Raw genomic sequence first — 18018 nt, forward strand, 5'->3', positions numbered from 1 at the left:
TCCAGTTGCTGAAATTAAATACAAGCTTTTAAAATTACTGTATTTTTACTGTCACACATGGTTTCACTGCAATAAGATACAGAAGAACATTTCTGAGGAGCAACAGTATTGTGGTAGTATTCAGAACTCCCTGCACCTAACTACACAAACACTGAATATGCTCTCTGCCTAGAAACTTAATCTCCTTCAAGTGTTAATGAAAACAATGTCTATAAATACATGAAAAATTAATGGGAAACAGACGTAAGTTTAAATATCAGAGAAAAGCTATGTAATAACAGCTCACTGGATGCCAAAGATTAGCGCTTGCAACTTTCCCTCTTGTTCCTTCTTGTAACGCACTGTCACAGTTATTGCTCCCATGGCTGCAAGCTGCCAACAGACTCTCAACAATACCTAAGAATAGCCATCTAGGCATCACAGGAGTTTCATCTCTTCCACACTGTGTAAACAACATTTGTCACATTAAGCTTTACATACATTAGGGACAATTGCTCCGCAAAGCAAAGAGAGAACAACAAAAGCAAAGTGATGATCAGACATGGAAGCGCTGACGTTAGAATGAACCAGCTGTAACTGACGGCAGGAAATAATGACCATGTCAGTAACAGCTGCTCACAACATGAGAGGATGTTTTGTCATACTGTATGTTCCAGACATCCACAGTCCCCCCACAAAAAAAAGCACTACAGCATATGGACATATCTGCATTCATTACCACCAGAGGCCTTCCACACCACAGTGACTCTTCTGCTTCAGTATCTTTCTGCTAACCAGATTCCTCAACAGACCTAACATGGGCTTGTCTCCTTCATTTTTGGTATCTGCACTCAGCATATACAAAGTAACTCCCCCTACTATGTTATATGCTTTTCTCTAGATCTCACTGACAGCAGTTATGGGGCAGGGAAGGGGCTGAGTTGAGAAGGGAAGGAAAGGTATTAATGACTACCTTTTGCAGGTCTGATGCTTCTTAAAATAAATTATTCTTGGCTGTGAAATATGTGTGTTTGCCTGCAATAATTTGATGCTACAAAAAGGACAGTAATCACAAAAATCACCAAGTCACCTATAGAGAAAAAAAAAAAAAAAAGGTATTCCTGTTTAAAAGAGAAACCAGAATTTAAATTAGAACAACTGAGGTTTAGCAAACTAGACTTAACTAACCAGGACACTGTCAATCCACTCTTACTGTTCTTCCCATGGTTGCCACTCTGACTGCAGTCACTGCATTTTCAGTGACATCCATGGCACACACTCTGGAGACATGATTACTAAAACTGAAGTCAGATTCTAACATAATCTGACATCTTTTGCAGTCTCACATTGGAACCTTCTTCCCCATCAGTCTGCAGGGGCAACAACATTTTCTACCAAAAAAAAAAAAAAATTGAAAATGCAAATAGAGGAACCACTGTGACCTCCAAGACATAAAACAGGACATTGAAATCCAGTTGAAGTTTTGACATTGTTAATTAATAGGAGAAGGTCGCTGCTATGGAAAGCAGGAAAAACAAAAAGAAAACAGAGGGGGAAGGGGGAAAAGGAGAAGGAAAAGGACAAGGACAAGGAAGGAAAAGAAAATCCCAAAGAAAACCCCTGACTCTTGAATCTCAAAGTATTTTGGTGGTCACTGAAAACCAGAGCAAAAACATGTCTTCAGGAAAGAAATGGAAAAGAAATGTACAGAATTTATCCTTCCACCATTTTACTTATTTGACTGTTTTAAGAGCTTTGCACTTTTGATACACACAACTCACTCTCAACAGGTTTGCGAAAGTCAAATTCCAAAGAAGGCAGAGTAAGTGAAGCAACAGAGAAATGGCCTGTTTTGTTGTTGAACATTTAAATGCATTAATGTATTACCTAAACCCTAAAACTAATTTTTAGAGAAAACAGGTAGTGTAAGGCTGTTTGCTATCAGACTTGTTAAGTAGAAAAATTGCAATACTGAATTGGAGCAGAGGTGATGTAACTAATAATGCACTAAATTTAATTTAAAATAGCTCTTGGTAGGCTAACAATAGCTTTTGGTAGGCTAACAAAGACATGTACACTTTGCATTTGTTTTAAACCACTCAGCCAGTCTAAAGCTCAGTCTCATTCCTCTGTTATCTGTGCTGCCTTTCCTCCCCACCAATCCTATCCGTGTAAGCATCTGTACACCTTTGTTCTGGGTTAATTTTCTGCCACTTTAGTGAGCTTAATTAGCCAGTCCAGGAATCATTGTGATGCATGGGAAGTGGCAGGCATATATTGTCTGGAGTGAGACAGTACCTTTCACTGGCAACTGAATTTTTGACCAGTTCTCACCAAACTTCTTTCATAAGTACCCTATTCCTTCTAAACTGCACAACTTTCAACTTCCTGGGCTTGTTATGTTGTTTGAAACACTTATTCAATTGTCTTACACTCTTCCACTAAATTTCACAGTGGAGGAACTGGAAATAAAAAATGAAAAGCAGAAGAAAGAAATCTATCCTCTCTCTTCCCCCCTCCAGAAGCATCAAAGATTGTGTATCTATATTAAAAAATATTCTTTCTCCCCTTTTTGTGTCATGTTTTGATTTTAGCTCTGCTAAACACACTGATCCTATTTCAAATCAAACTCAATTTAAAAGCACATGCACATTATACTAATGTTATGAAATTATGCAAATGCAGAAAAATATATCTCCTTAAACTTCCAGAATAGTTTATGTCACCCTGAACATATCCTGCTAATGTAGTACCAAAAAATATATTTAAAATATTAACTTTGCTGAGGGAAATTACTTCAAACGAACAAATCTGAAGTTTAACAAACGGCCACCCCAATTTATGACAATACTATACATATCCAAGGCATTATTGTTGTTACAAAACATTCCATTTTGGCATAGCCAGATTAGAGAAATTAGGCACAAGAACTCTGGACAGGCTTGTTTAGGAAAATAAGCCTGACTGACCCAATTTTAGTTTACACAGTGGCAACATTTTTCTAAAAGAGCTCTACTACAGTTGGCTTAAAATGGCAGAAATGCTGTCAATAATTTTGACAGACAGGAATTTTGCAATGAGGTCATAGGCTTAGTTTGGATCTTCCCTTGTCTGATTAGACAGAGAGTATTTTACCACAATTGGCTCTATTCACTGATGGATTTTCAGTACCAAATACCTGTCATCACCGTCACTGATGCATTCAGGAAGAGCGAGACTGCAGCCAAACAGCATGATGTGCTGATAGCAGTTGAGACGACTGAGGTAACTGAAGAACTTCAGGAACTTTTCCATTTCAATACTTTTGACAATGGAAAGAACTGAAGTTACAGTGGTGTAGTTATATGGCAGCATTTGACACTGGCTGTTGGTGATATTTCTGCAGGCACCTGTAAAATCAAAACAGTATATTTAGAACAACAGTATGACCAGTCAAGAGCATGCATTGAACTGAAACAATGCTGGTATCTTACAGGTAAGATTCCATTCCATAATGCTATTCTAATACTGTCAAAAAATAAGAAAAAATTACACCAGAGAAGCTTAGATTGGAAAACCAAATAAGCTTTTAGCTATTTCCACAATCCTCTGACTTTGTAAAAACTGTAATAGAAACAAAACAAAACCAATTGATTTGGATACAATAAAATTCAATGCAGGCTGAGAACAGAAGTCACACAGAAAAAAAAATGGGTTCTGAAGCTGCTCTGCCTTTAGTGCTCCCATAAAGTTTCTCTTTTTGCTACCGTTCTACTTTCACAAGTAGAAATTTCCTCAAGTGAAATTTCATCAAAATTATTCATGAGATCATCATGTATCTCCTAAGCACAACTGCAAGATAGTCCCCACCATGGCACGTGGCAAGAAGCACTGACATTTTTGGCTGAGACCACATGCATGGAGTGCTTTAGACATTTTAAAATGCAGTCCTAACAGAGAAAGGTACAGTTCCTTGGAGCTATCTGATCTTTTTGTGACACTCACTGGCTGGACAGCAGAACAATGAATTCAAAATTTATGGATAAGAAGCAGCAATTTTGTGGCAATTATATAATAATTTTTAAACAAAGAAGATACTAAACCCAGGACCTATCCTTGAAACAGAATGGTCACACAGAGAACAGTATAAACAGTCTCCATCCATCATTTTTATAGGATTCTTTCATGTACTGTAAGGCTGCAATTATGGGGAATATAAGCTAGTTTTGGCAATACCTGCAGGAAGGTAAGAAGAGCAGTGAATGGGAATAACTCCATGTGAAAACACAGTTGATCAGAACAGCATGGTCCCTAATTATATGGGTCATTTCTGACATTCATCTGAATTAAGAGTTTTCTGTTTATCACCAGCAATTGCCAAATGGATTGAATTAGTAAAAAAGTTCTTTTTTCTACTCCAACAATTGCAGTGCAAGTGTGCAGTTTCATATTCAGTCCTGCTGAAACTAATTTAAACCCCACATTTTCCCCTTCTCATTCTCCTCTTCAAATTATTGCTATGGCCTGCATCTGCACAAAATACACTGACCTAGCAGGCTGACCTGACTGGAAATAACCACCTATCTTCTCTCCCAAAAGACCAAGTTTATGGTAGCTCCAAAGAAAAGCAACTAGAACTGCAGCTAAGCTTAATCACTCTTTTTAGTTTTAAAAAACTGAGCCATGCCTGTAATGATAATAAGGCCATAGTTCCTCACCCAGAAGTGATTGCTGCTTCTGGATTTATGAGGCCACACAATGAACTAGCTCTGCACATTAGCCTGCCTGCCTTTTCTCTCTTCTCTTGCACCACAGTGTCGTTTTTTGGTGGGCACAGGGTGAAAGAGAGGAAGAGGGAAAAAACAACTATTTCACTTTGATCAAAAAATTGGACTGAATAGCTTTTTGGCAAAAAATTAATTTTTTCCAAGAGAAATTTCCCTGGGTTTTGCTTCCTCTTACACAATTTTGTGTAAAACCTGCCTGTTTTTCTCAGCTTTCTCAGTACCAGTGTGGTGGCAATGGGGGTTCACAGGCTGGACTCGGTGAGGAGAGGCCAGAGCTGCCCCACGGCAGACACGGACGGCTGCAGCTGGCACCCAGCAGGTGACCACAGGACACAGCCATAAGGACAGCACTGCTGGAGAGCCAAATTCTGCACTGGGACTGAGTGAGGAAAATGAAGTGTGAGAAAGAATCCTGTAACACTGAGCTGAGGGAAGAAGGGGGAAAGGCTCTTCAGGCAACACAGCAAGAAATTTCCCCTGCAGCCCATGGAAGGGAGCTGGGATGGAGCAGTTATGCACTCTGCAGCTTGCTGAGGGCTCCGTGCCAGAGCAGGTGGCCATGCCCTGAAGGAACTGCAGCCTGCGAAAGACCAGTGCTGCAGAAGTCTTATCCTGAGGAACTGCAACCCATCCAGAGGGCACACACAGGATCTGTTCTGGAAGGACTGCAGACCATGTGGAGATCCAGCACTGAAGCAGGGAAAATTGTGAGGAGGAAGAAGCAGCAGAGTGGAACTCTTACGGACTGATCACAACCCCATTCCCCATCCTCCTGTGCCACTCACAGCAGGCTAGAGAAGATGGAAATGAAGGCGTGAAGCTGAGCCTATGAAAGAAGGGCAGGATGAAGGAAAATGTTTTTAGTTCTTATATCTTTTTCTCACCATCCAGTTCTGGTTTTAATTAGCAATCTTTCAATTATTTTTTGCTGGGTCTCTTTTGCACCTGATAGCAATTGGTAAGTGATCTCTCTGCCTTTCACTCAACCTAAGATATTTTTCATCTTGTTTCCTGCCTCCCACTGTCCTGTGGAGGGGATGGAGTGAGAGAGAAACTGGGTGGATATCTGGCAGCCCATAAACAGAAATTCACCATAGTCTAATAAAATATGCCTTTTCTTTCCAAATTCAAAGAGCAGAAACATATAATTGAGAACATTTTTTGAGACACAATTGAGAACTGAAACGATTCTACAAAGTTAGTTTCACTCATGCACTGCTGTGCTGTCTCTTTAAATACTTACCTGGCTTAGATCCCACTTTGCCATGTCAGATTTGGATAATTTTTAGGTGCTTCTCACTGCATGGAGGTGACCACGGCAGGGAAGATAAACTCCATGCCAACCAAGCAAAACTTAAATAGAGACCTTAGAATCATGTGGAAAAAAATCAGTGTTGTGGGGAGAGAAGGGGAAATTATAGGTCACCTTTCTGTAGGGAAGGCTACACAGAAGCAAGGACAGGAACACATCAAAGATGCAGTAACAGATTTAGATCATTTGGATAATTCCCACTACAGGATAAAGTTCTCATGAGTCTCAGCGTCAGGCTAAACTGACTATGTAAGAGCATAAATCAAAGGAAAAATTTACATGGACAGAAAACCAAAATTAAGCTGTGGAAGGAAATAGCTTCAAAAAAAAATCTACACTTCAATTTTTTTCAAGCCTGATCAACATCTCTGTATCATTTTTACTATTTTCCCCTCCCCCAGTCTAAAACTCTCAATCCCTCTAAAAAGCACTCTGTTGGTTAATCTGCAGCTGTTGGTGTCAAAATATATTTTGAGTCATGGTTAAAAGTCAATAAGGAAACATCACAGAGAGTTTGGCCATACTGTTCAAAATACACCAGTCAATGTAAGTCACAATTTTCTTCATACTTTCAGTTTGGATCCAGTTCACTTGGCTTTGTTTTTAAATTAGATGGTTAAAGATCCTTCTATTCTTTTCTTTTTCTGCTTTCCTTTAATATTTCCCCTTCAAGACTCCTAAAAATGCTTACCTTTTAGACATCTGTCCTGAATTTGCCATCGTAAATAGTGAGACAATGAAAGCATTTAATTTCTTTGACAATTTCAGCTCTTCAGTGCCTGAATGATTCCTCCCATCTATTGGAGACCCCTGCTGTCTCATCCCCAGAGTCTCTCTTATTCTGGACACAGTGGAAATCACTGCTTATACGACATAACCTCCCGTGTGATTATATTTCCTTTTATATTCCACCTTTACCTTCTTTTCACTTTCTGTATTGAAATATCAGCTTCATCCTATAATTTCTACAATCTTGTATTGCTAATGCAGCTCTTATTTTCAGATAGACTTTTATATCCCTATTTGTATACTTTCTCCTCTACCCAAGATCTCAGAAATTATCTAACAATTGTGACATATAACAAGTGCATATTACCTTTCAATCATGACTGCAATTTACTCTTCAACACATCCCACCTTGCTTGTGATGCTTCTTTATTTTCTGCTGCGTGGATTTCATCCAACTTTTCTGCACTTAATGGCTTATGTTTTAGGTAAGATTTTTGAAAATTATTTACACAAGAATTTTAAAAATACTTACAAGGGTGTAAGCTATTCAGATACATATAATTTCAGCCTATTTTAAATCTATAGTGACTGGGGTGCTTTTTTTGAACTAATGTCTTAGTTCTAAAGAAACATTATACTTTTATGTCCCTTGAGCCTCAATTTCTTTTTTTTTCCCTCATGGAATGCTGAAACACTTAAAACACAAATACTGCAAATGTACCTTTATCTAAATAACAAATTAAACACTTATCTTAATCACACTACCTTGTCATCCTACCAAAATTCAGTCTATCTAAATGAATCACACGTGTTTTACATGCAGTTAAAATTACAGATGCTAACAAAAGCATTACAAATACGAAGACTGTTCTTAACTTTATTTCCCTACATATTTTGAATCACTAACTGAATATTTGAGACTGCCATACCAAGATTTAACATCTTTGACTGTATATCCAGAATGAGACATCCAGCTCTGAAAGGCATCTATCTCATTAGAAGTGCACGATTTTAGTAAGCATTAGTTGGATGCCTCGAATCAGAAGTGAGACACTTGAGAAAAGCTGAAGAACCTCTCTTCTGTCAGACCATGGGTAATTCAGGGAATTCTTAAATTTAGCACTGTTCTCAAGATCCTGATAGAACAAACAGCTTAAAACTCTTTAGAGCCTCACATATGGGGATAAAAGTTAGCCATAGACTACAAGGACAATTTTTTTTGTCATTTTGGAGCACCAGCAGACCCTATTCAAATCAACAGGGGAGGTACATGCCAAATGCCTTTTTAAAAGATGTAACTTGAGCTTATTTTAAATTTCAATCTTGAGGCTAGACAGCTTCTCTACTGAGAGCATCTTTTAAGCATGTGCTGAATTGCTGTCTGAATAGGAATGAAGTTAGCATATGCTCAAGTGTTGTTCTAAATAGTTGCCTTCCCTTTTTAAAGATGTCACTCTCTTTGACGTCTGTAGCTCCTTGAGATTTAATGTGAACCAAGATACATTGTCACCATAACACTAGAAAAATAAAAAATCTGCTAAAGAGACATCTGTAAATGAGGGGAGTGAAAGAAATTGAACACAATGAATGAAGAAGTGCTGAATCTCTACTCATCTCTGGTTCCTGCTAGGATTCTCTTCAACTGCACATATTTCTTCGGTATTTATTCAGGTACATTTGCACAAAATCAAAACAGTATTTTAAATTTCCACTCATATGGATGCTTAAAAAGGAACATCATGTACAAAATACATGTCAACTGTCTCTGATTAGCTCAAAACTTCTTCTAGAATAATAGACACTCTTCACTTCTGCAACTCTTAAATAAGTTAAATAAGTATTGAATGATAACTGTATAGGAGTAATTTCAATAACGATACCATGAATAAAAAAGAAGTTGCAGTCAGTAAGAAGCTTATAAAATACAAATTCCATGGTACAAAAGCATTTATTTCTTAAGGTTTCCATACTGATGTTCATCAGTACATGCTTCATTATCTTACAACTAATGCACAGGTCCTCTTACAGAACTAAATCACTCCTTTATTATATATTCACCTTCTAAAAGTAGCATAAAAAGCTGTAGTTTCAATATTAAAATTAATCTCTAGTTTTTAAAGATGGCAACTTAGTGAAAAGTAAATTATTCTACAGCTATCTTTCTCTAAACTGATGCCAACTACTACCACACAGTTAATTGCCAAAAGAAATCAAGAGACCAGTGTTTGCTTTGTTGCTGTCTCCCATTCATACCTGCTGTCTGTTAAAAAAAAATCCACTAAAATGGTAAGGGGATGCTTTATCACTACCAAAATTTCTAACATCTACATAAAACAACAAACCCACTGGTGACAGAATCCCCACTTCCATGACACTTCTCATTTCCTTTGCAACTGACAAACGATTTCGTTGTGCCATTAAGCACTGACAAAGTGAAGGAAAAGACAAATTAACTCCATAAACAATAGTCAACAGCAAGGTTCCCATTTTTAATAGCCTCTCTTGAAAAGAACAAAATATCCTTGAGGGGTTGACCAGTATTTCTCATTCGAGAGGGCTACCACAGCCAATAAACCTTTGGTAAATACTGGGTCTGTAGATAATACAAAAGCAGAAGTGTGTGCAAACAGCAATACCACCATCACCAAAATGTAAAAATGATGAAGGGATGGAAAACAATGTAAAAAGAAGCCCCTATTCTAGCTATGGAAAATAAGCATTTCTCATGTGCTACAACAGGGATCCTCTACAGCATACTGCAAAATGGAAACATGGATTAAGAAGCACTTACACAAAAGCACTAATAGCTTTTACTTTAGGTGTTATTTTAGGCATAAATGATCCAGTTGACTTTGGGAAATTATCAGAAGCAATTTACATATGAAATGTGTAATGTCTTAATCCCCAAAGAAAGGCTTAAGAGGAGTGCATTTATACAGCCTTATTACAGCACAAAGACATAATCTGAATATAAGCAGTAGTAAATTTGTTACATTTACATGTGGGTAGACATTTGACAAACTCCTGTCTCCTGAGGGCTTAATAACAGTGATGGCAGCCTAAAGATATAAGCATGGTACTTCTTGAGTAAGTCTCCAACAGAAGGTCATGACTTTTCTCAAGTCAACTGTCAAAACCAGAAAAACATTTCACAAGACAATTGAACTGATGCAATGGTACCATACTGCTTCCTTTCAACCATGTGTGCTTGCCATTGCCTTTGAAACAACTTTTGTGCAAAACCACCCAAGAGCTAACTTAGCCTGTATTAGGGCTGAGTCAGCTCACTGAGCAAACAAATGCCACAAAAAGCATGCAGCACTGTATGGTTCAGAGCAAAGGGAATGGGGACACTTTGTCAGTATCACCAACCTTTAAATTAAGATCATCTGACTCATAATAGTTTATGTGGGGAAGAGGAAAACAAACTTTAGAACAGCAAATCCCATCCATGGATCTGAAACACAAGTCAGGCACCAGGACTAGCTGAGAACAACTGCTCTGCATTTAATTTCATTCAGCTAATGAATTATACAATTTGAAAGGAATGAGAGATTGTCAACTCCCCCTTGTGCTCCACAAGGTACCAAAGGGAGAGGTGGTAAGGCTGCCGACCACCTGCAGTAGAGAGAAAAACAATTCATTATCTCTCAGGTAGGGAGTAGATTACCCATGAGGGAAACAGAACTCCTATTTTAGATCAGAGGTGAAGTGTTATCATAATAATTTTTTTAAGGCCATCTGTACCAGCTGCTTTAGAGCGGAACACCACACCCAGTCTGCCCCAGACACTTCTTGCTCAGAGCAAGTCTTAAATTCTACCTCAGTTATTCTCTTGACCAAAGAATATTGCAAAAGGCTGGACACTTCATCAAGTCATTTCATTTTTTGGAGCCGCACTTCTCTCAGCAAGTTGCTTCCAGATGCTGCTCTTCTTAGCTGAAGCACATACTTTTTCAATCCCTTGGGCAGGCACAGCTGAGAGCAGGTAAGCTCAAGAGCCAAAGCTGAGGCTGAATATTTACCCCCCTGCAAGCAGCCCTGTGTTCCAGATCTGGTATTTTGATTAGTCATTTCCTAATTACAGAATTCTTTAGTGAAATTGGAGACATATTTTTAAGAGCCTACCATTAAACAAAAGGCACATACTGAAATTAATTCTACACTTAGATTTATCATTAGAGGCTACTTTCCATGGCACATTAAGTTGGACAGGATTTTGCTATTCTTCTGAAACGTGTGTGACTTTACCCCTCCTGATAAGCTGTTAAAAAATGGCCCAATGCCAGTGCCCCCATGAAAACCCATCTTCCCTGGTGTCTGCTGTGAGATGTGATCAGAGACAGAGCAAAGCAGGCCTCCACTTGCAAACAAAAGGAAAAAAAACTTTATTACCACACAATTATAAAATTAACACACAGAGCAGAATGGAAAAACCTGTCAAACATTCCTCCTCCCCCCACTCAATTCTCACAGAATGACACAAAACCTCAGTTCTTTATCCAGTCCATCACACTCTTCAAATAATCAACACAGTCCATCTCCACCCTTCCGACAATCACTTCTCATTTCATCAAGGAGAGAAGAGCCCCCCCTTGTGCCACAGGCCAATCCCCGTCACTCAACAACTGCACGTCGTGACTTCTTCCTTCCATGTTCAGTGCTCTCACCACTGCACATGGACCAGAGCTGCTTTTAGGGTTTCCCTTTCAAGAATGCCCAGTTCCAGAAGAGAACGACAGTCTCTCACCGTTTTGGGACACCAGTCCCCCCCCAATATTTCACCCCCTGGGGCCGAGGGGTCTCACCATTACTCATCACCTGTCGTCTCCGCTCACATCACTCCTTGGCGCCGCCTCCTCCTGTTCGGGACACCAGTCCCCCCCAATATTTCACCCCCTGGGGCCGAGGGGTCTCACCATCACTCCTTGGCGCCGCCTCCCCCTAAAATGCAGTCTCTGTATTACAGGAAAGATTCTGCTCATGGCTATACAAGAAAGAGTCCAGCCAAAAGCCACTCTATCATCTCCTCCACCTAGGATTTCCTCAGCTTCTCTCCGTCGTTCTTCACTTGCACCGCTCTCTCACCTTTTATATTTCCTCTCATCCGTCTCTCTCTCCTTCGACTCCCGGAGGATCAGCATTTGCCAGGTTTCCACCTTCCGCAGAAGGGTTAAAATCACAGTCTCTGCTCAGCTTGAACTCCCACACCGCTCCACACTCTTCACTGGGCACGGTTCCCATTGCCCCCCCCACTTCTCTTCCTCGGCCCGGCCGGTGCTATCAAGTTCAAGATAGCACTGGCATCTCTCTCTCACTCTCTCTCTCCCGAGGAGGGGGGGCTGCCCGCTGCTTCTCTGAGTTCCTCCACCCCTCCGTCTCTGTGGGGAACTCACTCTTATCCAAGCCATCGCCTCCCATCTTCGGCCCATGGCTCCGGCCTACCTCCCCCGGCCGCGTGGCCTTTTCCCCTCCCCCACCCAGCCCGAAGCTGGGCAGGGGAGGTCTGAACTCTTCCATCCACCGGAACCAAGAGAGCGTTCCCGTGGGAGCTCTCGCTTTTAACCCCTGTGTTCTCAGAGGCGGATCCATATGCTCAATGGTCAAACCAGGTGCCAATATCCACATCTGGGCACCTATTGGTTTGACCACTACCACCTCCCAAAAACTCATTTCCTCTCAAACCACGACATAAGCCTTTTTCAAAAAAAGGGGGATAAAAAATGGTAGCCTCCACTGGAACCAGGAAGGCATCCAGATGTTTTTGGCTGGGGTTTCTTGTGGGTTTTTCTAACAAACATGTTTTCAATAAGTGAAAATGAATGCTAGCTTGATTGACAAGTTAATTATGTACCAATACTGTTATGTTCAGAACAAAAGAAAACAAAAACATAGTGCTTTTCTAAAAGACTTAAAATAGTTTAGGTTGTGAATAGGTCAGCACAGAAATAGGCTGTGCCTGAGCTGTCCAGTTCTCTCTGGTTAATTACCTTTCAAGGACAGCCACTCTTCTGATCTATTTAATAAGAAATTAGGCGCCTTTTTTCCAAGTACATCTCACAGTGATAATTATACCAATTTCAGATAAAACTAACACCGCTAACTCCTCCCTGCAAAATCTGTCTAGGACCTAAGAGCGCAATACAGCATCTCACTTGAAAAGCAAAACACTGCACGTACACGCAAAATATGCTTTGCAACCTGCAGTTTCCCATGCGGGAAATTCACAGGGGAAGTTTAACATCAGGCTGCTGATCTCCAAAGCCCCGGTTACCTAAGACTGATCAGTCTAACAAATTACTTGTTTTCCCTATGGCAAGTTCCCACAACTATATTTTTCAGAGGTATATATGTGCTTGTTTTGTTATAGCACGTTTATTGTCTCTAAAAGACTGTTTGTTAGCCAGAAATACTGCAGCCTAGATCTTCTCAATTCGATAGCCCATTTGGCAAAATGTGTTACACAACATGAGATACAACTTCCTTGGCCATTTCTTTACTTGACTGCTACTGACTCTCCTTTACAGCACTAGAAGTTTCTTTTAAGCATTGCATTTTTAAAACATTCAGTGAAGGCCTAATTCTTTTTCTACCACTCGAGTCTGAATGCTTCTGTTCTCAAACAAGCCTAGCTGGCTACATTAATGCAGTTATTCTTTAATGTTCCAGTAACAATATGTTTTTGCTATGAGAACAAAGAAGAATTCTGACAAACACTCTCAGCCTGAGAAATTAGAGGTCAAAAACAGCTCTCTTTTTTTGTGTATAAAAGGAAAATGTTTAAGAGCTCAACATGGTTAATTTTCTTACAGCTATATGTCAGTTCAGGTTGTATTTATATCTTAGGAACATGATGCCTGCAAGTTGCTTGTGCAAACTGAGATTTTTAAATCCTTGTACTTCAACTGCTTTTCACAGAATGGAAAGTCCATTTTGTTCTCTCAAATAAATCCACTAATAAATATCAATAGCTTCCTTCAATGCTCTCTCTTATAGCTCATTGTTTAATTGCCTGTGTCAGTTGGAGAGAAACAAGTCTCCCCATGAAAATTAGGATTATCTTAAATATCATTAAACCAGCTGTAATGTTAAACTTTTTTTCAACCATGCAAAATGTTCATGTTTTACTCCCGATTTTTTTATACCCTGGAATCACAGAACTATTGGTAGAAAGAGTGCTTTGGAGGTCTCCACCTAACTTTCTGCTCCAAGTGAGGTTGCTGCCAGCACGTTGCCATCCATGACTTTGAGTCTTGGAAACACCCAAGGAAAAGGATCCCACAGCCACTGCAGACAACAGGTTCTGCACTGCCCATCCAGTAAAAATGATTTTCCTAATCTCTGCTATGAAGTTCTTCTATTTTATTTCACTGGAAAATACAAACTTTTTTTAATTAGCAGTCATAATAAAGGTGAGAAATACGGATTTTGTGTATGGATTAACAGCTAAATTAATCTTTAGCTGCATTTGGCTGTTTATCACTTTCTCAGATTCCCACCCCTACAATGATTTCAAATCATGGTACTCATTATGTTGTTCTTGAATTTCACATGACTGTAAAAAATGACAGTGACTGTAAATCACTTAGTTACATCAACGCTCTGACCTGCCAGTATTTCAACATGGGTTTAGAACTTCCCACTTTATATTAATGATGACTCTGTGCCCACACCTGGCTGCACTCTATGTGTTATAATCCATAGCAGACCATGCAGAAGCAAAACAGATAAACTTTAATCAATCATAAAATCACATACCGCTACCAGATGTAAGGTGTACCTTTAGAAACAAAGTGATTAATTACAATTTAGAACAGAAAAAAAAATATATTAACATCATCTTTTTGTTGAAATAGCCACACAAATATGTTACCTTACCATCCTTGAAAGTTTCACTAAGCATTTAATGTCTCGCTTAGCCTCTTGGTCAATTCATGATTCAATCTGACAACAAACATCTGTTTGAAATGCAAGCAACAAAGTATAAAAACCCACGATGAATGTAAAACAGGTGCAAAGCTGAAAGTCTTTCATTCTTTCAAGTTTTAAAGGAAGACACATCCAAAACTCCAGAAGCACACGACATTTAAACTCAAACAAAGCTGATTTTATTTCTAAAGTTGAGCAGAAGTGGGAATCTCTCCCTCTAAAGGAACCCACACCACTGAAAGGCCAAAGAGTAAAGACACAAGGAACTTCAAGGAGGGTGTGTTAGTTATTCACAGTACTTATTGCCATATTAATCCTAACAAATATTTGAAGTCTATTAGATATCTTACATGGAACATTGTTTCATCAGACTTAATTTGAAGAGATGAACTACAAACAGAAGAACTGCAATAATGAGCCACAAATTTATTAAAGAGAATTGAAATCACAAGCTTAGCTGGAGGTAAATGTATGACAATGTTAACAACATCATAACAATTTTCATACGAGCATCTGAAGTTTTTGGCAAACTTGCAGCTACCTGACAACAGTAACACACCAGGTGATAAAAGCTAGCAAGCTTTTTTTTTTTTCCTTATAAGTATAAATGGTAATGAAAAGATGCTCTATATATTAAGTAATGGCTTTTAAGAATCCTTTGGATTTCAGCTAATATATTTCACATGTCAGAAACGTCAGTTTCCTTTCCAAGCTATTCTCATGTACTCATAAAAAACCAGCAATAGTAAAACTGATGAAAACCAGGTTCTTGATACTGAATTTTGTGAAAATCCGCATGTTTCTCTTAGCTTACTAATTTTGCCCTGTGAAATGCAAATACAATTTCAAAGTTCTTCTAGGGAAGAAAAGCAGAATTTTGATTCTTTTCACTAGTGGTAAAAATTTTAAATGAGACCTCTATTGCCAAATTTTAAGGCAGCTTTTTCCACTTCAATTTTGAGAGAAAATTTAGGTGTAAGTGAGGTAATGAAACAGACTGTACTGCTGGAAGAGAAAACACTCTCAAGCATGGACTCAACCACCAACAAAATTAACAGTTACCGTATTAGTCTAATCATGCTTGCATTTGCAAGGCAAAGATACATTTGAGAGGCTAAATTCCTGCCCTGATATTTAGGACATTGCTTAGGTTGTTCTGTGCTAATCTGAAAAACCACAGCCATTTTCCATTCAAGAGAAAATAATGTTTTAACAATATCTTGAATTATTTTTTATTTTTGAGGGCAAGAATACCCTAAAAATCTACCATGAGTCCAGTGCTGCTGTTACTCCTTACACAATTGAGTCTACTCCAACTTGTATGACTAATTAAACACGAATTGAGCTAAAAGACAAAATGATTTATTAGATCACTGCTGGAAATACTGGGGATTATGGAGACTCAAGCTTATAGACTAACTTGGGATGCAGTTATTGGATACCTTAGCCTCAGCAGGAAAAAATGGCTTTAATATGAGCAGCACAAGGCTGAGATAGAGAGACATGGAACTTCTTGTTTCTGCACCACTCATGATATATTGCATCCAGCTATCCCACAGGGGTTTTCATATTGCTGTTTCCTACCAAACAGGAAGGTGAGCTGGAACCTCTCCGTAGCAGTAGTGGGAGACCACAGAATTCTTTGCAATAGAATTCTAGTAGTGACAGAACACCAAATACATAATAAGAAATGCTGTGTAGTGACAAAGAGATTTATTTAATGTATAAATTGAACATAGTTAAATGATAAAAGAATTAGGGTAACATCAAGGCCGAGTTGAGGATTGCAAAGAAACGAAGCCGTGCAGTTTCAAAGATGCGTTAGAAAGTTGAAAAAACCCAAGGTTCCTTGGGTGCAAGCAAGCAAACATAAATCCTGTGCTTTCTGAAACTTTGAGACAGGGACTCGCTTTTCCGAGAGCGCTTTTCCACTTCATTCTTTAAAGTAATCGTTTACGGCTCGGGGGGCGTTCACCCTCCTCCGCACTTGCGCAAGTGACCGTGCTCCACTCCCCGGGAGCGCCCGCTGCCCCTCTCCTGCCCCGCTCCAGGCCCCATTCCGTCTCCGCTCCTGCCCCGTTCCACGCCCCTCTCCGGGCCCGCTCCTGCCCCGTTCCAGGCCCCTCTCCGGGCCCGCTCCTGCCCCGTTCCAGGCCCCTCTCCGGGCCCGCTCCTGCCCCGTTCCAGGCCCCTCTCCGGGCCCGCTCCTGCCCCGCTCCGGCCGCGCGGGGCGCGGGACTCGCGTTCGCGGCGCCCTCTGGCGGCGTTGCGGGGCAGGAGCGCGGCCGGGTCGTGCTGAGCGGCGCGTCCGGCCCTCACCGCCGCTCACCGCCGGCCGGGCCGCGGGGATGCGCCCACGGACGGGCATGGCTGAGCATCAAGCTTGGCCGTGTTACTTTTCACGTTAGGATCTGGCCACCGGTATAGTTCTCCGCTGAAACTGCTTTTGTGAAATGGCAGAGGCGCTACTAGACGGTCTGCAGGGGAGATCTATGGGAGACTTGGCACAAAGAAAAAGGAGTATTAAATATATGTATGCAAATTCACCAGTGAGTGGAAGAAACAAAATCAGATACTCATACTTCCTGTCCCAGTGTATATTCCATTTATCTACAGGATGTTTTTCTACGAAGAACGTCGGCCCTCGCTCTCTCTACTTCTTCCTGTCTCCCCAAATCATCAGTATTACAAAACAGGGAATCCTGCTTCATCTGAATCGAGTCTCCCACTTCACTGCCTCAACTGCAGTCTGCTTTTATTTCAAAGAGAAAAAAGTAGCAATAAATTGTATTAATATTTCCTTGGGAAACCATCCTTTATTCTTTTTAATAGTTACTATTTAAAATGTGGTATTTTTTCTGTTAAGCATTGATTGACAGATGAGTAGAATATTACTGCAAATACTTCTAAATGCCATGAATAAACACTACTGAACCTATTGATTCACCTGACTCCCATCCTGCTGGTTTTGCTATCAGAAAACTCTCCAGTGAGCCGTCCTCATGACTTAGGACCATGGTCCATGCCTCCAGAAAATATTTAGATGTGAAGTCACACAAACTCAAATCCCTCAATAGGAAAAACATATTCTTTCACTTGCTTCCCAACAGAGAGGTCACATTTCACTCAGAAGCTGACCTTTAGTAGGGGCCACCATTTCATATTCAAGAAAAATTATAGTAATATTGGGCAAATATAAGGAACAACCACCTAGGACTATAACAACAATTTCTGGCAACATAAAGTCTTGAACCTTCCGAAGTTTGAAGTTTCCAAAGTTTCCAGTGGACTATTGTTTCTATA

At 40.0% G+C, this 18018-nt stretch overlaps 1 protein-coding gene across 2 annotated transcripts in view; it reads right to left on the bottom strand.

Annotated features, from left to right (window-relative positions):
* The window catches only part of CORIN (corin, serine peptidase), a 118064-nt gene that overhangs the window by 71994 nt on the left and 28052 nt on the right, over window positions 1–18018 (bottom strand). For both annotated transcript variants that reach the window (XM_038134464.1, XM_038134465.1), the window contains exon 4: window positions 3158–3368. In XM_038134464.1, the coding sequence (XP_037990392.1) occupies window positions 3158–3368 (211 nt within the window). The remainder of the gene's footprint in view (window positions 1–3157; window positions 3369–18018) is intronic.

Source organism: Motacilla alba, chromosome 4 (assembly GCF_015832195.1).
Source record: "Motacilla alba alba isolate MOTALB_02 chromosome 4, Motacilla_alba_V1.0_pri, whole genome shotgun sequence".
In the NCBI taxonomy this organism is placed as follows: domain Eukaryota; kingdom Metazoa; phylum Chordata; class Aves; order Passeriformes; family Motacillidae; genus Motacilla; species Motacilla alba.